The following is a 22,613-nucleotide window of genomic DNA, read 5'->3' as shown; positions in this document are numbered from 1 at the left end:
TCCCTGGTCCAGGCAGCGCTGACTCAGCTGGCCTCAAAGTCAGCAAACCCGGGAGAAACCGTGCACATCACCTGCTCTGGGGGTTATAGCTACTATGCGTGGTTCCAGCAGAAGACCCCTGGCACTGGCCCTGTCACCGTGATCTACCAGAACAACAACAGACCCTCGGGCATCCCTTCGCGATTCTCTGGTTCCAAATCTGGCTCCACGGCCACATTAACCATCACTGAGGTCCAAGCCGAGGACGAGGCCGTCTATTACTGTGGGAGCTACGACAGCAGTGCTAGTGCTGACACAGTGACACAGAGCAATGGGGAAGTGATAGAAAAACCTCCTGCCATTACAGGAGCAGTTGTCTCCCTGCTGTCCCCTCTGATGGTGGCACAGGTCCCCAACTCAGCCCTGCCCACCCCACCCCATAGTGCAGGGTCTGTGCCCATCACCTGGGCAGGGGATGGCCCCCAGGAGCCCTGGGCTGCACCAGCAACCCCTGGTCCTCAGGCTCCCATTTGTCAGGGGCTGTGGATTCCTTCCTGGGCCTGCAGCCTTTGGGTGCCTGGGCCCTGTCCTGCTGCTGCGCGGTGAGGTCTGTGCGTGTGGGGCACTCGCTGAGCCCCGTTTTCTCCCCTCTCTCCCCTCCCTCTCCAGGTTCCCTGGTCCAGGCTGCGACAACTCAGACGGCCTTGAAGTTGGTGAACCCAGGACACACCGTGCAGATCACCCGCTCCGGGGGTAGCACCACCAGTGATGGCAAATATTACTATGGCTGGCACCAGCAGAAGACCTCTGGCACTGGCCTTGTCACTGTGATCTATGAGAGCACAAAGAGACTCTCGGTCATCCCTTAATGATTCTCTGGTTCTCCATCTGGCTCCACGAACACGTTAACCATCACTGGGGTCCAAGCTGAGGACAAGGCTGTCTACTACTGTGGTGCCTACGATGGCAGCAGTGAGGGCTGTGCATGGTGGGGCACTCGCTGAGCCCTGTTTTCTCCCCTATCTCCTCTCCCTCTCCAGGTTCCCTGGTCCAGGCAGCACTGACTCAGCCGGCCTCGAAGTCGGTGAACCCGGGAGACACCGTGCAGATCACCTGCTCCGGGGCTAGCAGCAGCTACTTTGGCTGGTACCAGCAGAAGACCCCTGGCAGTGCCCCTGTCACCGTGATCTATGAGGACACCAAGAGACCCTCGGGCATCCCTTCACGATTCTCTGGTTCCAAATCTGGCTCCACGGGCACGTTAACCATCACTGGGGTCCAAGCCAAGGACGAGGCTGTCTATTACTGTGCTAGCTGGGACAGCAGTGCTAGTGCTGGTATAGTGACACGGGGGCGATGGGGAAGTGATAGAAAAACCTCCTGTCATCGCAGGAGCAGTTGTCTCCCTGCTTTCCCCTCTGATTGTGGCACAGGTCCCCAACTCAGCCCTGCCCACCCCACCCCATAGTGCAGGGTCTGTGCCCATCACCTGGGCAGGGGATGGCCCCCAGGAGCCCTGGGCTGCACCAGCAACCCCTGGTCCTCAGGCTCCCATTTGTCAGGGGCTGTGGATTCCTTCCTGGGCCTGCAGCCTTTGGGTGCCTGGGCCCGGTCCTGCTGCTGCGTGGTAAGGTCTGTGCGTGTGGGGCACTCGCTGAGCCCCGTTTTCTCCCCTCTCTCCTCTCCCTCTCCAGGTTCCCTGGTCCAGGCAGCAGTGTCTCAGCCGGCCTCGAAGTCGGCGAACCCAGGAGACACCGTGCAGATCACCTGCTCCGGGGGTAGCAGCAGCTACGCTTATGGCTGGTACCAGCAGAAGACCCCTGTCAGTGCCTCTCTCACTGTGATCTACTATGATGACAAGAGACCCTCAGGCATCCCTTCACGATTCTCTGGTTCCCAGTCTGGCTCCACAGGCACATTAACCATCACTGGGGTCCAAGCCGAGGACAAGGCCGTCTATTACTGTGGTAACGGGGACGGCAGCACTGATGTTGGTATAGTGACACAGAGAAGTGTGTAAGTGAAGGACAGACCACAGGTAAAAATGGAGGCTTTTTGCCCTTGCCTGTTAGACCTAAGGAGGACTGAGCAGTGATATTCAGCATCCCTGGTTCTGGCCGGTGTCCTTGCAAGGCCGTGGGGCTCTGGCCATGGCCTCTGTGTTCAGGCCTGTAGGTCCCATGGTGTCATCAGAGCCCCCAGGCTCAGGGTCCCCATCCCGCTGTTGCGCCATGAGGTCTGTGCGTGTGGGGCACTCGCTGAGCCCCGTTTTCTCCCCTCTCTCCCCTCCCTCTCCAGGTTCCCTGGTCCAGGCTGCGACAACTCAGACGGCCTTGAAGTTGGTGAACCCAGGACACACCGTGCAGATCACCTGCTCCGGGGGTAGCACCACCAGTGATGGCAAATATTACTACGGCTGGCACCAGCAGAAGACCTCTGGCACTGGCCTTGTCACTGTGATCTATGAGAGCACAAAGAGACTCTCGGTCATCCCTTAATGATTCTCTGGTTCTCCATCTGGCTCCACGAACACGTTAACCATCACTGGGGTCCAAGCCGACGACGAGGCTGTCTACTACTGTGGTGCCTACGATGGCAGCAGTGAGGGCTGTGCATGGTGGGGCACTCGCTGAGCCCCGTTTTCTCCCCTTTCTCCTCTCCCTCTCCAGGTTCCCTGGTCCAGGCAGCGCTGACTCAGCCGGCCTCGAAGTCCGGAACCTGGGAGACACCGTGCAGATCACCTGCTCCGGGAGCAGCTACGGTTATGGCTGGTACCAGCAGAAGACCCCTGGCACTGGCCCTGTCACTTTGATCTATAGAGACACCAAGAGACCCTCGGGCATCCCTTCACGATTCTCTGGTTCTCCATCTGGCTCCACGGGCACGTTAACCATCACTGGGGTTCAAGCCGAGGACGAGGCCGTCTATTACTGTGGAAGCAATGATGGTAGCAGTGGTGCTGGTTTAGTGACGCAGGGAGATGTGGAAGTGAGGGAGAGACGGGAGCTAAAGATGAAGGTTTTCTGCCCTTCTCTGTCATGGCTGCAGCTGAGGTCTCTTCTCTTCCAGTGGTGGTGTTCCCTTTCCCATTTCATGGGGAGGTCTGTGTGGGGCACTCGCTGAGCCTCGTTTTCTCCCCTCTCTCCTCTCCCTCTCCAGGTCCCTGGTCCAGGCAGCACTAACTCAACCGGCCTCGAAGACGGCAAACCCGAGAGACACCATTGTAGTGGGTTTACGTGGCAAGGTTTTGGTAGCAGCGGGCCATAGGTGTGGCTTCTGTGAGAAGAATCTAGAAGCTGCCCCATGTTAGGTATGGGCCCCGCTGCTGACCAGAGGTGAGCCAATAAGCAATGTTGTTTGCGCCTCTTTGTGACCATATTTAAGACAGGGAAAAAAATAAAAAAAAAAGCTGCACCATACAGCAGCTGGGAGGGTGAGAGGAGTGAGGAACAGCCTTGCAGGCACCAAGGTCAGAGAAGAAGGAGGGGGAGAGGTGCTGCAGGCGCCAGAGCAGAAGTCCCCTGCGGCCTGTGGTGATGACCATGGTGAAGCAGGCTGTCCCCCTGCAGCCCACGGAGTACCACGGTGGAGCAGGTTCCACACTGCAGCCCATGGAGGAGACCACGGTGGAGCAGGTGGACCTGCACCGACGGAGGCTGCAGCCTGTATAAGACCCCTGCCGGAGCAGATTCTGGGCCAGACCTGTAGCCTGTGGAGAGGAGACCACGCAGGAGCAGGTGACCTGGCAGGAGCTGCTGCCCGTGGGGGACCCAGGTTGGAGCAGTTTGCTCCTGAGGGATGGACCCTGTGGTACAGACCCATATCTGCAGCAGTTCTTGAAGAGCTGCTGCCTGTGGGCAGCCCACACTGGATCAGTTCGCCAAGGACTGCATCCCATGGGAGGGACCCCACAGCACAGAGGACAAGAGTGACTAAGAAGGAGCGGCAGAGAAGAAGCGCTATAGACTGACCATAACCCCCATTCCCCGATTCCCCTGCGCCACTCAGTGGAATGGGGCGGATGGGGGGAAGGTGCTTTTGGTTTCTTTCCTTTGTTTCTCACTTCTCTAGCTTGTTAGTAATAGGCAATAAGCCTTACTATCTCCCTATGCTGAGTCTGTTTTACCTGTCATGATAATTGTTGAGTGATCTCCCAGTCCTTATCTCAACACTTGAGCCCTTTACATTGTATTTTTCTCCCCCTTTCCCTTTGAGGAGGGGGAGTGAGAGAGCGGTTGTGGTGGAGCTCGACCGCCCACCCGAGTAAAAGCACCACAACCGTGCAGATCACCTGCTCCGGGGGTAGCGGCAGCTACTATGGCTGGTACCAGCAGAAGACCCCTGGCAGTGCCCCTGTCACCGTGATCTATCTCAATGACAAGAGACCCTCGGGCATCCCTTCACGATTCTCTGGTTCCAAATCTGGCTCCACGGGCATGTTAACCATCACTGGGGTCCAAGCCGAGGATGAAGACCCCTATTACTGTGGTAACTGGGACAGCAGCACTGATGCTGGTATAGTGACACAGAGAAACGTGGAAGTGAAGGACAGACCACAGGTAAAAATGGAGGCTTTTTGCCCTTGAACCTCAGGCCTAAGCAGGACTGAGCAGTGATATTCAGCATCCCTGATTCACGCAAGTGTCCTTGCAAGACTGTGGGGCTCTGGCCATGGAATCTGTGTTCAGGGCTGTCGGTTGAATGGTGTCATTGGAGTCTCCAGGCTCAGGAGCCCCATCCCACTGATGCGTGGTGAGGGCTGTGCGTGTGGGACACTCGCTGAGCCCCGATTTCACCCCTCTCTCCTCTCCCTCTCCCGGTTCCCTGGTCCAGGCGACACTGACTCAGCTGGCCTCGAAGTTGGCGAACCTGGGAGAAACTGTGCAGATCACCTGCTCCGGGGGTAGCTACAATGAATATGGCTGGTACCAGCAGAAGACCCCTGGCACTGCCCCTCTCTCTGTGATCTACTACAACGACAACAGACCCTCGGGCATCCCTTCACGATTCTCTGGTTCCTTGTCTGGCTCCACAGCCACGTTAACCATCACTGGGGTCCAAGCCGACGACGAGGCTGTCTATTACTGTGGGAGCCACGACAGCAGCTATATTGGTGTGAGGGTGACGGAGAGCAATGGGGATGTGCTCTAAGGCCCTTGGCCCTGTCGCACTGCTGTGGGGGGAGTGCTGTGCATGTGGGGCACTCACTGAGCCCCATTTTCTCCCCTCTCTCCTCTCCCTCTCCAGGTTCCCTGGTCCAGGCAGCGCTGACTCAGCCGGCCTCGAAGTCGGTGAACCTGGGAGACACCGTGCAGATCACCTGCTCCGGGGGTAGCAGCAGCTACTTTGGCTGGTACCAGCAGAAGACCCCTGGCAGTGCCCCTGTCACCGTGATCTATGACGACACCAAGAGACCTTCGGGCATCTCTTCACGATTCTCTGGTTCCACATCTGGCTCCACAACCACGTTAACCATCACTGGTGTCCAAGCCGAGTACGAGGCCATCTATTTCTGTGGTAACTGGGACAGCAGTGCTGATGCTTTTATAGTGACACAGAGAAACGTGGAAGTGAAGGACAGACCACAGGTAAAACTGGAGGCTTTTTGCCCTTGTCCCTCAGGACTGAGCAGGACTGAGCAGTGATATTCAGCATCCCTGGTTCTGGCAGGTGTCCTTGCAAGGCCATGGGGCTCTGGCCATGGGCTCTGTGTTCAGGGCTGTCGGTCCTTCAGTGTCATCAGAACCTCCAGGCCTCCAGTCTATTACTGTGGGAGCTTCGACAGCAGTGCTAGTGCTGGTATAGTGACACAGGGCAATGGGGAAATGACAGAAAAACCTCCTGCCATTACAGGAGCAGTTGTCTCCCTGCTGTCCCCTCTGATGGTGGCACAGGTCCCCAACTCAGCCCTGCCCACCCCACCCCATAGTGCAGGGTCTGTGCCCATCACCTGGGCAGGGGATGGCCCAAAGGAGCCCTGGGCTGCACCAGCAACCCCTGGTCCTCAGGCTCCCATTTGTCAGGGGCTGTGGATTCCTTCCTGGGCCTGCAGCCTTTGGGTGCCTGGGCCCTGTCCTGATGCTGCGCGGTGAGGTCTGTGCGTGTGGGGCACTCGCTGAGCTCCGATTTCTCCCCTCTCTCCTCTCCCTCTCCAGGTTCCCTGGTCCAGGCAGCGCTGACTCAGCCGGCCTCGAAGTCAGTGAACCTGGGAGGCACCGTGCAGATCACCTGCTCTGGAAGCAGCTACAATGGGTATGTCTGCTATCAACAGAAGACCCCTGGCACTGGCCCTGTCACCGTGATCTACCAGAACAACAACAGACCCTCGGGCATCCCTTCGCGATTCTCTGGTTCTGCATCTGGCTCCACAGCCACGTTAACCATCACTGGGGTCCAAGCCGAGGACGAGGCTGTCTATTACTGTGGGAGCAGGGACAGCAGTGCTGCTGGTTTAGTGATGCAGGGAGATGAGGAATTGAGGGAGAGCCGGGAGCTAAAGACAGAGGTTTTCTGCCCTCCTCCCACAAGGGTGCCCCTGAGGTCTCTTCTCTTCCAGTGATGTTTATCCCTTTCCCAGTACATGAAGATGTTTTTGCGTGCAAGGCACTCGCTCAGCCCCGTTTTCTCCCCTCTCTCCTCTCCCTCTCCCGGTTCCATGGTCCAGGCAGCACTGACTCAGCCGGCCTCGAAGTCAGTGAACCTGGGAAACACTGTGCAGATCACCTGCTCCAGGAGCAGCTACAGTTATGGCTGGTACCAGCAGAAGACCCCTGGCACTGCCCCTGTCACCGTGATCTATGAAAACACCAAGAGACCCTCGGGCATCCCTTCGCGATTCTCTGCTTCCACATCTGGCTCCACAAACACGTTAACCATCACTGGGGTCCAAGCCGAGGACGAGGCTGTCTATTACTGTGGTGGCTACGACAGCAGCTGGAGTGGTGTACGGTGACAACGAGTTACAAGATGTGGGAGAATCCAAAGCCTTAGGAAGGTTTTCTCTCCTTCCTGTTGGCCGTGCAGAGCTGTGGCTGTAGGCAGATTCTTATCCCCTCTCTACGACCATGACTGTGAACGTCCTCCCCATTGTTGCTTGTGGTATGGAAGGTGTCTTTGGGGCTGGTGTGCCTTGTTCCTGTCCCTAAAACAGGCACGGCTTTATACTGTCCCCAGCCCCATTGCCTGCTCCCATTGGTGCTTCTCTTGCTGCTGCTTGCATCTCTCCTTGCAGGGGCCCTGGGACTCTGTCCGTTGTCTGTGTGTGGGGCTGTGGGTCCCTGGGTGGGACCAAGATCTTTTGGCACTGGGACCATCCCTATCCTGCTGCTGCGCGGTGAGGTCTGTGCATGTGGGGCACTCGCTGAGCCCCGTTTTCTCCCCTCTCTCCTCTCCCTCTCCAGGTTCCCTGGTCCAGGCAGCGCTGACTCAGCCGGCCTCAAAGTCGGCAAACCTGGGAGAAACCGTGCAGATCACCTGCTCCGGGGGTGGTAGCTACTATGACAGTTACTATTATAGCTGGTACCAGCAGAAGACTCTTGGCACTGCCCCTGTCACTGTGGTCTACAACGACAAGAGGCCCTTGCAAGGCCATGGGGCTCTGGCCATGGGCTCTGTGTTCAGGGCTGTCAGACCCTCAGTGTCAGCAGAGCCTCCAGGCTCAGGCGCTCCATCCCGCTGTTGCGTGGTGAGGTCTGTGCATGTGGGGCACTCGCTGAGCCCCATTTCCTCCCCTCGCTCCTCTCCCTCTCCAGGTTCCCTGGTCCAGCTTCGAAATCTGCAAACCTGGGAGACACCGTGCAGATCACCTGCTCCGGGAGCAGCTACAACAACTATGGCTGGTACCAGCAGAAGACGCCTGACACTGGTCTTGTCACAGTGATCTATGACAACACCAAGAGACCCTCAGGCATACCTTCGCGATTCTTGGCTTCTACATCTGGCTCTACAGCCACGTTAACCATCACTGGGGTCCAAGCAGAGGACGAGGCTGTCTATTACTGTGGGAACTACGACAGCAGCTACGTTGGTTTCAGGGTGACAGAGAGCAATGGGGATGAGCTCCAAGGCCCTTGGCCCTGTCTCGTTAATGCGAGGTGTGGTCTGTCCATGAGGGGCACTCGCTAAGCTCCATTTTCTCCCCTCTCTCCTCTCCCGCTGTAGGTTCCATGGTCCAGGCAGCGATTACTCAGCCGGCCTCGAAGTCTGTGAACTCAGGAGACACTGTGCAGATCACCTGCTCTGGGGGGGTAGCGAAAACTACTATGGCTGGTTCCAGCAGAAGACCCCTGGCAGTGCCCTGGTTACCGTGATCTATAGCAACACCAACAGACCCTCGGGCATCCCTTCGCGATTCTCTGCTTCTACATCTGGCTCCACAGCCACTTTAACCATCACTGGTGTCCAAGCAGAGGACGAGGCTTTCGATTACTGTGGGAACTACGAGGACAGCAGTGGTGCTGGTTTAGTGACGCAGGGAGATGTGGAAGTGAGGGAGAGAGGGGAGCTAAAGATGAAGGTTTTCTGCCCTTCTCTGTCATGGCTACAGGTCTCTACCCTTCCAGTAGTGGTGTTCCTTTTCCCAGTTCATGGGGAGGTCTGTGTGTATGGGGCACTCGCTGAGCCCTGTTTTCTCCCCTCTCTCCTCTCCCTCTCCAGGTTCCCTGGTCCAGGCAGCGATTACTCAGCCAGCCTCAAAGTCGGTGAACCTGGGACACACCATGCAGATCGTCTGGTCTGGGGGTAGCAGCTGGTATGGCTGGTTCCAGCAGAAGACCCCTGGCAGTGCCCCTGTCACCGTGATCTATAGCAACACCAACAGACCCTCGGGCATCCCTTCTCGATTCTCTGCTTCTACATCTGGCTCCACGGCCACTTTAACCATCACTGGTGTCCAAGCAGAGGACGAGGCTGTCTATTACTGTGGGAACTACGAGGACAGCAGTGGTGCTGGTTTAGTGATGCAGAGATGTGGAAGTGCGGGAGAGCACAGAGCTAAAGACAAAGGTTTTCTGCCCTCTTCCCACAAGGGGGCAGCTGAGGTCTCTTCTCTTCCAGTGATGTTGATACCTTTCGCAGTACATGAAGATGGTTTTGTGTGCAGGGCACTCGCTGAGCCCCGTTTTCTCCCCTCTCTCCTCTCCCTCTCCAGGTTCTCTGGTCCAGGCAGCGCTGACTCAGCCGGCCTCGAAGTCGGTGAACCCGGGAGACACCGTGCAGATCACCTGCTCTGGGGGTAGCAGCTACTATGCCTGGTTCCAGCAGAAGGCCCCTGGCAGTGCCCCTGTCACCGTGATCTACAACAACAACCAGAGACCCTCGGGCATCCCTTCGCGATTCTCTGGTTCCTTGTCTGGCTCCACAGCCACGTTAACCATCACTGGTGTCCAAGCCGAGGACGAGGCCGTCTATTACTGTGGTGGCTACGACAGCAGCTGGAGTGCTGATGGTGGTGTAGTGACACAGAGCAATGGGGACATGAGGGTCAGGCCACAGCTAGAAATGGAGGCTTTCTGACCTTTTCCCTGAGGGTGGAGCAGGTCTGTGGGGCTGAGTCAGGTTCCTGGCCCCTCTGCATGACCATAGCTGTGAGTTTAATGACTCTCTGAGCCCCGTTTTCTCCCCTCTCTCCTCTCCCTCTCCAGGTTCCTTTGTCCAGGCAGCGCTGACTCAGCCGGCCTCGAAGTCGGTGAACCTGGGAGACACCGTGCAGATCACCTGCTCCGGGGGTAGCAGCTACTATGCCTGGTTCCAGCAGAAGACCCCTGGCACTGGCCCTGTCACCGTGATCTATAGCAATGACAAGAGACCCTCGGGCATCCCTTCGCGATTCTCTGGTTCCTTGTCTGGCACCACGTCCACATTAACCATCACTGGGGTCCAAGCCGTGGAAGAGGCTGTCTATTACTGTGGGAGCTTAGGCTGCAGTGCTGCCAGTATCCATCTGCCCTGGGTGCCCGTCGATGGGTGCTACGGGCTCATGGGTTCCCTGCTGTGTGTGGGTGTCAGTGCTCCCACTTCTGGCACTGGGCGATGTTGGGATTGGGCCAATGTCCCTTTTGGAGCCTGCTGAGGCCCTCACTGTGAGTGGGTGACAGTGGGGCTGCCTCTGGCTGGACGAGTTTGTGGATGATGCATGCTACTGAGTTCATGTGAACTCGTGCAGCCGTCTGGTCTTGATTGCTGTGAGGCCGCTGCAGTCCCTCAGCTCGCTTGGGAGTCACAGGCACAGGGGACGTGTGCGTGTTTACTTACTGCTGAGTAGCCCTGAAGCTCCTGATGCCCACACAGTTCCTGTCGGGCACGAGATCCCAGTTCTTTGCTCTGCAGTTGCTCTTTGCTGACAAATGGTGCAGGCTTCCCGGGATGTGTACACAGAGGGAGGCACAGGGAGCTTGGGTGGTGACGGGTGGGTTTGTGTCTTGGATCGCGTGAACCTGCACGGTGTCGGTGAGGAGTCTTTGGCTGATTTCTAACACTTGTGTTTCTCCTCCTCAGTCTCCTGCAGGTGCCGCCAGGGGCCCAGGGCCCCGGGGTCCCCTCGTGGTGCTGTGCGAGGCCTGCGGCGGGCAGGAGGCGCTGCTGCAGCGCGGGGCCGGGGCCTGGCCGGCTGCGGAGCCCCGCGGGCAGCGCCGGGGAGGAGAAGGCAGCTCCTGCGGCCAGGCGGGGGGCAAAGCGTCGCCGCCAGCCCTCAGCCCTGCCGGGTGGCTCGGCTGGGGCTCAGCGAGGGCAGATGTGCAGAGAATCACCGAGTGGCTGGGGGTGGAAAGCACCTCAGCAGCATCCGGTCCCCCCTGTCCCCATACCACCGATGTCACCCACTGAACTACGTCCCTAAGGGCCACATCCAGCCTTCCCTTGAACGTCCCCAGGGGTGGTGAGTCCAGCACCTCCTTGGGCAGCCTGTTCCAAGGCAGAACCACTCTTTCTGAGAAGAAATTTCTCCCATGTTCCAACCTCGTGCTGAGCACGACCTGGCTTGGCTGCCAAGCGGCCCTGTGAAGCGTGCATGGCTGCAGGCTGTTTGTGGTTCGGAGGCTGGGAACACGAGTGCCGTGGGCAGGGGGAGCACTGGGGCAGGGGCTGCCAGAGACCGTGGGGCCGGGTTTGTGGGGAGGGGCCGTGCTGCGGCCGGGCGGGGGTTTAAGAGGGAGTCGGGGTCCGTGGCACAGCCCCGTCGGCGTGGGGACGCGCAGCTGGTGGGATCTCGCCATGGCCTGGGCCCCTCTCCTCCTCGCGGTGCTCGCCCACACCTCAGGTGCCCTGGACACACTCGCTGCGCCCGACCGGGCCCTTTGGGCAACGGGGCCCTGTCCTCGTCCCGCTGCTGCGTGGTGAGGGCTGTGCATGTGGGGCACTCACTGAGCCCCGTTTTCTCCCCTCTCTTCTCTCCCTCTCCAGGTTCCCTGGTCCAGGCAGCAGTGTCTCAGCCGGCCTCGAAGTCGGCGAACCCGGGAGAAACCGTGCAGATCACCTGCTCCGGGAGTAGCAACAGCTATGGCTGGTTCCAGCAGAAGACGCCTGGCACTGGCCCTGTCACCGTGATCTACTACAACGACAAGAGACCCTCGGGCATCCCTTCGCGATTCTCTGGTTCCCAGTCTGGCTCCACGGCCACGTTAACCATCACTGATGTCCAAGCCGAGGACGAGGCCGTCTATTACTGTGGGAGCAGGGACAGCACTTATGCTGGTACAGTGACACAGAGCGATGGGGACATGAGGGACAGACCACAGCTAGAAATGGAGGCTTTCTTCCCTTCTCCCTAAGGGCTGAGCAGGACTGTGGAGCTGAGGCAGGTTCCTGGATCCTCTGTATGACCACAGCTGCAAGTTTCCTGGCTCTCTGAGCCCTGTTTTCTCCCCTCTCTCCTCTCCCTCTCCCGGTTCCATGGTCCAGGCAGCGCTGACTCAGCCGGCCTCGAAGCTGGCAAACCCAGGAGACACCGTGCAGATCACCTGCTCCGGGAGTAGCAGTGGCTATGGCTGGTTCCAGCAGAAGGCCCCTGGCACTGGCCCTGTCACCGTGATCTACAACAACAACCAGAGACCCTCGGGCATCCCTTCGCGATTCTCTGGTTCTACATCTGGCTCCACAGCCACGTTAACCATCACTGGGGTCCAAGCCGAGGACGAGGCTGTCTATTACTGTGGTGGCTATGACAGCAGCTGGAGTGGTGTACGGTGACAACGAGTTACAAGATGTGGGAGAATCCAAAGCCTTAGGAAGGTTTTCTCTCCTTCCTGTTGGCCGTGCAGAGCTGTGGCTGTAGGCAGATTCTTATCCCCTCTCTACGACCATGACTGTGAACGTCCTCCCCATTGTTCCTTGTGGTATGGAAGGTGTCTTTGGGGCTGGCGTGCCTTGTTCCTGTCCCTAAAACAGGCACGGCTTTATATTGTCCCAGCCCCATTGCCTGCTCCCATTGGTGCTTCTCTTGCTGCTGCTTCCATCTCTCCTTTCAGGGTCCCTGGGACTCTGTCCGTTGTCTGTGTGTGGGGCTGTGGGTCCCTGGGTGGGACCAAGATCTTTTGCCACTGGGACCATCCCTGTTGCACTGCTAATGGGGAAGGTCTGTGCGTGTGGGGCACTCGCTGAGCCCCGTTTTCTCCCCTTTCTCCTCTCCCTCTCCAGGTTCCCTGGTCCAGGCAGTGATTACTCAGCCGGCCTCGAAGTTGGCAAACCTGGGAGACATCATGCTGATCACCTGCTCCGGGGGTAGCGCTGCCAGTAGTGGCAAATATTGGTACGGCTGGTACCAGCAGAAGACCCCCGGCAGTGCCCCTGTCACCGTGATCTATGACAGCACCAAGAGACCCTCGGGCATCCCTTCACGATTCTCTGGTTCCACATCTGGCTCCACAAACACATTAACCATCACTGGTGTCCAAGCTGACTACGAGGCCGTCTATTACTGTGGTAACTGGGACAGCAGTGCTGATGTTTTTATAGTGACACAGAGAAATGTGGAAGTGAAGGACAGACCACAGCTAGAAGTGGAGGCTTTCTACCCTTGTGCCTCAGAGCTGAGCAGGGCTGTGGGGCTGAGGGAGGTTCCTGGCCCCTCTGCATGACCGTAGCTGTGAGTTTCCTCCCTTTCATGCTCCAGTGTCCAGGGGAGATGTCTGAGGCTGGGCTGGGCTCTACTCACCAAACATGGCCAGAGCCTGGTCTCTTCTCCACCGTTTGTGATATTCAGCATCCCTGGTTCTGGCAGGTGTCCTTGCGAGGCTGTGGGGCTCTGGTCATGGACTCTGTGTTCAGGGCTGTAAATCCCTCAGTGTCAGCAGAGCCTCCAGGCTCAGGGGCCCCGTCCCGCTGCTGCACGGTGAGGTCTGTGCATGTGGGGCACTCGCTGAGCCCCATTTTCTTTCCTCTCTTCTCTCCATCTCCAGTTTCCCTGGTCCAGGCAGCAATTACTCAGCCGGCCTCGAAGTCGGCGAACCCGGGAGACACCGTGCAGATCACCTGCTCCGGGAGCAGCGGTAGCTATGCCTGGTACCAGCAGAAGACCCCCGGCAGTGCCCCTGTCACCGTGATCTACAACAGCAACCAGAGACCCTCGGGCATCCCTTCACGATTCTCTGGTTCTACATCTGGCTCCACAGCCACCTTAACCATCACTGGGGTCCAAGCCGAGGATGAGGCTGTCTATTACTGTGGGAGCTCCGACAGCAGTGGTGGTGTTTCAGTGGTGCAGGGAGATGTGGAAGTGAGGGACAGACGGGAGCTAAAGATGAAGGTTTTCTGCCCTTCTCTGTCATGGCTGCAGCTGAGATCTCTTCTCTTCCAGTGGTGCTGTTCCTTTTCCCAGTTCATGGAGAGGTCTGTGTGGGGCACTCGCTGAGCCCCATTTTCTCCCCTCTCTCCTCTCCCTCTCCAGGTTCCCTAGTTCAAGCAGCACTGACTCAGCCGGCCTCGAAGTCGGTGAACCCGGGAGAAACCGTGCAGATCACCTGCTCCGGGAGCAGCTACGGCTACTATGGCTGGTACCAGCAGAAGACCCCTGGCACTGGCCCTGTCACTGTGATCTACAGAGACACCAAGAGACCCTCGGGCATCCCTTCACGATTCTCTGGTTCCAAATCTGGCTCCACGGGCACGTTAACCATCACTGGGGTCCAAGCCGAGGACGAGGCCGTCTATTACTGTGGGAGCTTCGACAGCAGTGCTAGTGCTGGTATAGAGACACAGGGGCAATGGGGAAGTGATAGAAAAACTTGATCTAGTTAGAAAAACTTAGAACTTTTCTAGATAGAAAAACTAGATCCTGCCATTACAGGAGCAGTTGTCTCCCTGCCATCCCCTCTGATGGTGGCACAGGTCCCCAACTCACCCCTGCCCACCCCACCCCATAGTGCAGGGTCTGTGCCCATCACCTGGGCAGGGGATGGCCCCCAGGAGCCCTGGGCTGCACCAGCAACCCCTGGTCCTCAGGCTCCCATTTGTCAGGGGCTGTGGATTCCTTCCTGGGCCTGCAGCCTTTGGGTACCTGGGCCCGGTCCTGCTGCTGCGCAGGGAGTGCTGTGCGTGTGGGGCACTCGCTGAGCCCCGTTTTCTCCCCTCTCTCCTCTCCCTCTCCAGGTTCCCTGGTCCAGGCAGCAGTGTCTCAGCCGGCCTCGAAGTCGGTGAACCTGGGAGGCACAGTGCAGATCACCTGCTCTGGCAGTAGCAGCAACTATGGCTGGTACCAGCAGAAGACCCCTGTCAGTGCCCCTCTCACTGTGATCTACTACAACACCAACAGACCCTCGGGCATCCCTTCAAGATTCTCTGGTTCCGTATCTGGCTCCACAGCCATGTCGACCATCACTGGGGTCCAAGCTGAGGACGAGGCCATCTGTTACTGTGCGAGCTACGACAGCAGTACTACTGGTGTCACAGCGGCACAGAGCAATGGGGAAGTGATACAAAAACCTCCTGCCATCGCAGCAGCAGTTCGCTCCCTTCTGTCCCTCGGATGGTGGCGCAGGTCCCCATCTAGTGCTGCCCTTGCAGCCCAGTGCTGCAGGTGGCTCTGCCTGCTGTCCCTGCTCTTCCCTCCCGCGGAGCCCCAGGGCTGTGCCCATCCCTCAGGGAAGGGATGGCCCCAGCAGCTCCGTCCCTGCCCCATGCTGCAGGACCCAGCTGCTGGGAGTAGCAACATCTATGGCTGGTACTAGCAGAAGACCCCTGGCACTGGCCCTGTCACCGTGATCTACTATGACAATAAGAGACCCTCGGGCATCCCTTCACGATTCTCTGGTTCTACATCTGGCTCCACGGGCACATTAACCATCACTGGGGTCCAAGCCGAGGACGAGGCTGTCTATTACTCTGGAAACTACGACGGCAGCAGTGGTGCGGGCTTAGTGACGCAGGAAAATGTGGAAGTGAGGGAGACAAAGGAGCTAAAGATGAAGGTTTTCTGCCCTTCTCTGCCATGGATGCAGGTCTCTTCTCTTCCAGTGGTGGTGTTTCTTTTCCAAGTTCATGGTGAGGTCGGGGGGGGAGTGGAGGGGGGGTACTCGCTCAGCCCCGTTTTCTCCCCTCTCTCCTCTCCCTCTCCACATACACTGGTCCACCAGCGCTGACTCAGCCAGCCTCGAAGTTGGCGAACCCGGGAGACACCGTGCAGATCACCTGCTCCGGGGGTACTGGCGACTATTTGGCTGGTACCAGCAGAAGACCGCTGGCACTGGCCCTGTCACTGTGATCTATAGCAACGACAAGAGACCCTCGGACATCCCTTCGCGATTCTCTGGTTCCTTGTCTGGCTCCACGAACACGCTAACCATCACTGGGGTCCAAGCTGAGGGCGAGGCCATCTACTACAGTGCTAGTTGGGACAGCAGTACTAATTTAAAACAGTGACACCGAGCAATGGGGAAGTGATACAAAAACCTCCTGCCATCGCAGCAGCAGTTCGCTCCCTGCTGTCCCCTTGGATGGTGGCGCAGGTCCCCATCTAGTGCTGCCCTTGCAGCCCAGTGCTGCAGGTGGCTGTGCCTGGTGTCCCTGCTCTGCCCTCCCGCAGAGCCCCAGGGCTGTGCCCATCCCTCAGGGACAGGATAGCCCCAGCAGCTCCGTCCCTGCCCCAAGCTGCAGGGCCCAGGTACCCCTGTGCCCCCAGGCTGCTCCCCATGCCCTGATGGCTGCCTCCCTGCCCGGCTACAGCCACTGCCCTGGGGCATCGCTGCAGAGGGTCAGCCTGCAGAAAGCGCCAAGAGACCACAACGTGTGGATCGCTAAAGAGCCAGGTCAAAGCTTCACCTTCAAACGGTGAGAGGGGATGTTTTGTGTGGATGCTGTGGCTACAGGCCACTGTACGAGGCTGCAGGGGCAGCTCAGGGCTGACTGTGGACTGCTCCATCATGCCGCAGGAGGACGGACCCCTGTGCTGCTGCAGCACTGGCTGTGTTTGCCCAGTGCCAGTGCTTTGGGCTCATGCTGGGTCTGTGCAGGAGCTCCCCAGCCTGCCACTGGGGCATGTGGGCAGCCCCTGGCCCTGGTCCCTGCCCCAGCCATGTCCCCAGGACCACAAAGGGCTGCCCAGGACCCTGACCCTGTCCTCATCCTGCTCCCTAAGCCCAGCACCAGGGCTACCGCTGGGTGTGAGGGCGAGGGCTTCTGCACATCACCTGGTGCCAAATGTCCTGTGTAGGGACATTTGCTGCATTCCTGTGAGCATGCTGGGGCAGAGGGATAAGGCATGTGTGGGGGAAGTTAGATGGGCACGGGTGCAGCCCTGTCCCTAGTTCTGTCCCCAGGACCTTGGTACACAGTGGGAGGGATGGGCAGAGCAGCACCGAGCACCCCGCAGCCCTGGGGGAGGTCTGCACTTTGCTAACAGCCCCACTCCCTGCCCCACGTGCTGCTGCCCTTGCCTTCTCCATGTCAAGCTGCCCGTTGCTCTGGGGTGGCAGATAACAATCAGATGAGGAGCTAGGAAGGAAGCAACCAGGGGCTCTGCTGCGGCCCTTTCTCAGCCCCCTGGGACATGCTTCCCCCATGGCAGATCCCAGTTTGGTGCCACCAGACCCTGAGAATGCCTCCCGTGGCAATTCCCTGGCAAGAATTAGTCCTTCCAGCCCAGCACGGGCACCAAATCCTCCGCCGTGTGGTCCCCGCCAGCCCCAGCTCTCCCCGGCTGTTTGGCCACGTAGCTACAGGGGCTGGGGTGGGGGCTCCGTGTGCGCCACTTTTGGGCCTGGGTGCTGCCACGTGTCCCCACCGCGAGGCCGGGGACAACCCCCCTGTGCCTGCGGTGGAGGGGCCGGGCGGGGAGGTGGGGAGCGAGGCGCGGGACGTGGCCGAGAGCGCGGGGCCGCATTTGCATGGAGGGGCCGTGCTGCGGCCGGGCGGGGGTTTAAGAGGGAGTCGGGGTCCGCGGCACAGCCCCGTCGGCGTGGGGACGCGCAGCTGGTGGGATCTCGCCATGGCCTGGGCCCCTCTCCTCCTCGCGGTGCTCGCCCACACCTCAGGTGCCCTGGACACACTCGCTGCGCCCGACCGGGCCCTTTGGGCAACGGGGCCCTGTCCTCGTCCCGCTGCTGCGTGGTGAGGTCTGTGCGTGTGGGGCACTCGCTGAGCCCCGTTTTCTCCCCTCTCTTCTTTCCCTCTCCAGGTTCCCTGGTCCAGGCAGCGCTGACTCAGCCGGCCTCGAAGTCAGTGAACCCGGGAGAAACCGTGCAGATCACCTGCTCCGGGGGTGGTAGCTACTATGGCTGGTACCAGCAGAAGACCCCTGGCACTGGCCCTGTCACCGTGATCTATGACAATACCAAGAGACCCTCGGGCATCCCTTCGCGATTCTCTGGTTCCAAATCTGGGTCCACAGCCACGTTAACCATCACTGGGGTCCAAGCCGAGGACGAGGCCGTCTATTACTGTGGTGGCTACGACAGCAGTACTACTGGTGTCACAGTGACACAGAGCAATGGGGAAGTGATACAAAAACCTCCTGCCATCGCAGGAGCAGCTGGCTCCCTACTGTCCCCTCCGGTGGTGCACGTCCCCATCTCAGTGTTGCCCTTGCAGCCCAGTGCTGCAGGTGGCTCTGCCTGCTGTCCCTGCTCTGCCCTCTCGCAGAGCCCCAGGGCTGTGCCCATCCCTCAGGGAAGGGATGGCTCCAGCAGCTCCGTCCCTGCCCCGTGCTGCAGGACCCAGCTGCTGGGATTAGCAACATCTATGGCTGGTACTAGCAGAAGACCCCTGGCACTGGCCCTGTCACTGTGATCTACCACGACAACAAGAGACCCTCAGGAATCCCTTCACGGTTCTCTGGTTCCACATCTGGCTCCACGGGCACGTTAACCATCACTGGGGTCCAAGCCGAGGACGAGGCCGTCTATTACTGTGGTGCCTGGGGTGGCAGCGCTGGTCACGGCGAGTCCCAGCAATGGGGAAGTGAGAGGCCAAGCTGCTGTGGTACCAGGGCCCCTCGGGTGCCTGCTGCAGCAGCTTGGGCCTGGTCTAGGATCAGGAAATGCCCCCGTGAGGTGGGTCCTGCTGTGTGGCACGTGCCCCGTTCCTGCACGTCCCCTCTGTGCTGCCTGCAGGAGCCAGGGCAGAAGAGCAGCAGAGTAAAGGGGAAGCGCAGGTGCTGGGGCTGGGGAAAGCCCCAGACAGCTGGGGCTGGCACTGGCCTGGAGATTGTCTCCTCCCACCCTGCTCCATGCTGGGCCGGCTGCTGCCGCTTGCCCAGGGCCTGTCCCGTTTTGGTGTGAAGGCCTCCAAGGTGGAGGCTCGGCTGCTGTCCAGGACACGCGTTGCAAGCGTTTCACGGGCCTTGCAGCAAAAAGGCGTTTTGCTCTACTGAACAGAGTTCGACCAAAATGACCAGCGGGCTGGAGCACCTCTCCTGCAAAGAAAGGCTGAGGGAGCTGGGCTCGTTTAGCCTGGAGTAGAGAAAGCTCTGGGGAGCCCGTGTTGCAGCCTTTCAGCATTTGGGGGCAGCTTATAGGAAAGATGGAGAGAGACTTTTTACAGGGGCATGTAGTAATAGGACAAGTGGTGATGGTTTTAAACTGATAGCATGTAGATTTAGGTTAGATATCAGGAAGGAATTGTTCACTTAATGGCAGTAAGGCTCTGCAACAGGCTGCCCAGAGAAGCTGTGGCTGCCCCATCCCTGAAGAGCCCAAGGCCAGGCTGGATGGGCCTTTGGGACACCTGGTGTGGTGGGAGGCGTCCTGGCCATGGCAGGGGGCTGGGGAAGGTGGGCGTTAAGGTCACTTCCAGCCCAAACCATGCGGTGATTTGTGATTCCCCGTTCGTCAGCCTGTGCCCGTTGCCTCTCGTGCCAGTGCTGGTTGCCTCTGAGAAGCGCCTGGCTCCGTTTCCTTCGTGCCCCTGCAGGAGCCCTCCCATGGCTAAGACAGTCCCGGGCCTCTTGCTCTCAGGGCTGAGAAACGCCAGCCGTCCCCGTGCTAGCACGCTCTGAGCCCTTCGCCATCCTCGGGGCTCCTCATAACGCAGCCGCGGCTGCTGGTGGCTTCCTTTGCCCCAAGGCACTTTGCTGGCCCCGGTGTGCTGGGGGTCCTGCCAGTCCCTGGGGCCTCTTCTGTCGAACCGCTGCCAGCCACTCGGCTCCTGTGTGCCTGGGCAGGCAGCGGTTGTGTTGGGGAAAAGCAGCAGCAGCAGCCATGGACATGGAAAGCTGTGTGAGGGGAAGATGGAACAATGGGGTGCTGAGGCCAGGGGTGTCCGCACCTCACAGCTGGGCTGTGGGAGCTGCGAGTGCTGCTTGGTGCCCACCAGCCCCTGTGTCCCGGCTCTCCCTGGCTGCTTGGTTACATGCCTGCAGGGCCCCGTCTGAGGCAAGGGGTTCTGTGTGAGCGCTTTGGGCCTGGGTGCTGCCACGTGTCCCCACCGCGAGGCCGGGGACAACCCCCCTGTGCCTGCGGTGGAGGGGCCGGGCGGGGAGGTGGGGAGCGAGGCGCGGGACGTGGCCGAGAGCGCGGGGCCGCATTTGCATGGAGGGGCCGTGCTGCGGCCGGGCGGGGGTTTAAGAGGGAGTCGGGGTCCGTGGCACAGCCCCGTCGGCGTGGGGACGCGCAGCTGGTGGGATCTCGCCATGGCCTGGGCCCCTCTCCTCCTCGCGGTGCTCGCCCACACCTCAGGTGCCCTGGACACACTCGCTGCACCCGGCAGGGCCCTTTGGGCAACGGGGCCCTGTCCTCGTCCCGCTGCTGCGCGGTGAGGTCTGTGTGTGTGGGGCACTCACTGAGCCCCGTTTTCTCCCCTCTCTTCTCTCCCTCTCCAGGTTCTCTGGTCCAGGCAGCAGTGTCTCAGCCGGCCTCGAAGTCGGTGAACCCGGGAGACACCGTGCAGATCACCTGCTCCGGGGGTAGCGCTGACAGTAATGGCAAATATTGGTATGGCTGGTTCCAGCAGAAGACCCCTGGCACTGGCCCTGTCACCGTGATCTATAGCAACGACAAGAGACCCTCGGACATCCCTTCGCGATTCTCTGGTTCCTTGTCTGGCTCCACGAACACGTTAACCATCACTGGTGTCCAAGCCGAGGACGAGGCCGTCTATTACTGTGGTAGCTGGGACAGCAGTACTAAATTGACACAGTGACACAGAACAATGGGGAAGTGATACAGAAACCTCCTGCCATAGCAGGAGCAGCTGGCTCCCTACTGTCCCCTCTGGTGATGCAGGTCCCTGTCTCATTCCTGACCTTGGGGCCCACTGCTGCTGGTGCCTGGTGTCCCTGCTCTGCCCTCTCGCAGAGCCCCACGGCTGTGCCCATCCCTCAAGGACAGGATGGCCCCAGCAGCTCCGTCCCTGCCCCAAGCTGCAGGGCCCAGGTACCCCTGTGCTCCCAGGCTGCTCCCCATGCCCTGATGGCTGCCTCCCTGCCCCGTTACAGCCGCTGCCCTGGGGCATCGCTGCAGGGGGTCAGCATGCAGAAAGCGCCAAGAGACCACAACGTGTGGATCGCTAAAGAGCTAGGTCAAAGCTTCACCTTCAAACGGTGAGAGGGGATGTTTTGTGTGGATGCTGTGGCTACAGGCCGCTGTACGAGGCTGCAGGGGCAGCTCAGGGCTGACTGTGGACTGCTCCATCATGCCGCAGGAGGACGGACCCCTGTGCTGCTGCAGCACTGGCTGTGTTTGCCCAGTGCCAGTGCTTTGGGCTCATGCTGGGTCTGTGCAGGAGCTCCCCAGCCTGCCACTGGGGCATGTGGGCAGCCCCGGCCCTGGTCCGTGCCACAGCCATGTCCCCAGGGCCACAAAGGGCTGCCCAGGACCCTGACCCTGTCCTCATCCTGCTCCCTAAGCCCAGCACCAGGGCTACCGCTGGGTGTGAGGGCGAGGGCTTCTGCACATCACCTGGTGCCAAATGTCCTGTGTAGGGACATTTGCTGCATTCCTGTGAGCATGCTGGGGCAGAGGGATAAGGCATGTGTGGGGGAAGTTAGATGGGCACGGGTGCAGCCCTGTCCCCAGCCCTGTCCCCAGGACCTTGGTACACAGTGGGAGGGATGGGCAGAGCAGCACCGAGCACCCCGCAGCCCTGGGGGAGGTCTGCACTTTGCTAACAGCCCCACTCCCTGCCCCACGTGCTGCTGCCCTTGCCTTCTCCATGTCAAGCTGCCCGTTGCTCTGGGGTGGCAGATAACAATCAGATGAGGAGCTAGGAAGGAAGCAACCAGGGGCTCTGCTGCGGCCCTTTCTCAGCCCCCTGGGACATGCTTTCCCCATGGCAGATCCCAGTTTGGTGCCACCAGACCCTGAGAATGCCCCCCGTGGCAATTCCCTGGCAAGAATTAGTCCTTCCAGCCCAGCACGGGCACCAACTCCTCTGCCGTGTGGTCCCTGCCAGCCCCAGCTCTCCCCGGCTGTTTGGCCACGTAGCTACAGGGGCTGGGGTGGGGGCTCCGTGTGCGCCACTTTTGGGCCTGGGTGCTGCCACGTGTCCCCACCGCGAGGCCGGGGACAACCCCCCTGTGCCTGCGGTGGAGGGGCCGGGCGGGGAGGTGGGGAGCGAGGCGCGGGACGTGGCCGAGAGCGCGGGGCCGCATTTGCATGGAGGGGCCGTGCTGCGGCCGGGCGGGGGTTTAAGAGGGAGTCGGGGTCCGCGGCACAGCCCCGTCGGCGTGGGGACGCGCAGCTGGTGGGATCTCGCCATGGCCTGGGCCCCTCTCCTCCTTGCGGTGCTCGCCCTCACCTCAGGTGCCCTGGACACACTCGCTGCGCCCGACCGGGCCCTTTGGGCAACGGGGCCCTGTCCTCGTCCCGCTGCTGCGTGGTGAGGTCTGTGTGTGTTGGGCACTCGCTGAGCCCCGATTTCTCCCCTCTCTTCTTTCCCTCTCCAGGTTCCCTGGTCCAGGCAGCAATGTCTCAGCCGGCCTCAAAGGTGGTGAACCTGGGAGACACCGTGCAGATCACCTGCTCTGGGGGTAGTGCGCACAGTAATGGCAAATATTATTATGGCTGGTACCAGCAGAAGACCCCTGGCAGTGCCCCTGTCACCGTGATCTATGACAATACCAAGAGACCCTCGGACATCTCTTCAAGATTCTCTGGTTCCACATCTGGGTCCACAAACACGTTAACCATCACTGGTGTCAAAGCCGAGGACGAGGCCGTCTATTACTGTGGGAGCTACGACGGCAGTGCTAGTGCTGACACAGTGACACAGAG

The 22,613-nt window shown here is 59.8% G+C and overlaps 1 protein-coding gene across 29 annotated transcripts in view; it reads left to right on the top strand.

Annotated features, from left to right (window-relative positions):
- IGLL1 (immunoglobulin lambda like polypeptide 1) overlaps positions 1-22,613 on the top strand; it is a 36,977-nt gene that overhangs the window by 1,573 nt on the left and 12,791 nt on the right. The window contains exons 1-2 of one of the 29 annotated variants that reach the window (XM_083803606.1): positions 11,085-11,233; positions 11,377-11,667. The exons of 2 other annotated variants lie outside the window; for them this stretch is intronic. In XM_083803606.1, coding sequence (XP_083659732.1) covers positions 11,188-11,233; positions 11,377-11,667 — 337 coding nt within the window. In that variant the 5' untranslated portion in view covers positions 11,085-11,187. Of the gene's footprint in view, positions 1-949; positions 1,317-6,619; positions 6,921-9,042; positions 9,428-11,084; positions 11,234-11,376; positions 11,668-11,850; positions 12,152-13,370; positions 13,659-13,858; positions 14,156-14,559; positions 14,851-17,285; positions 17,439-17,581; positions 17,873-19,925; positions 20,079-20,221; positions 20,525-21,997; positions 22,143-22,285; positions 22,598-22,613 lie in introns of those variants that run through there. 26 more of the 29 variants (XM_083803610.1, XM_083803609.1, XM_083803607.1 and 23 more) reach the window with 26 other exon arrangements.

This window comes from Anser anser (assembly GCF_964211835.1).
Source record: "Anser anser genome assembly, chromosome: 18".
Classification (NCBI taxonomy): domain Eukaryota; kingdom Metazoa; phylum Chordata; class Aves; order Anseriformes; family Anatidae; genus Anser; species Anser anser.
Note: the sequence above shows the minus strand (reverse complement) of the source record. Positions and strands in the feature narration are given on the sequence as shown.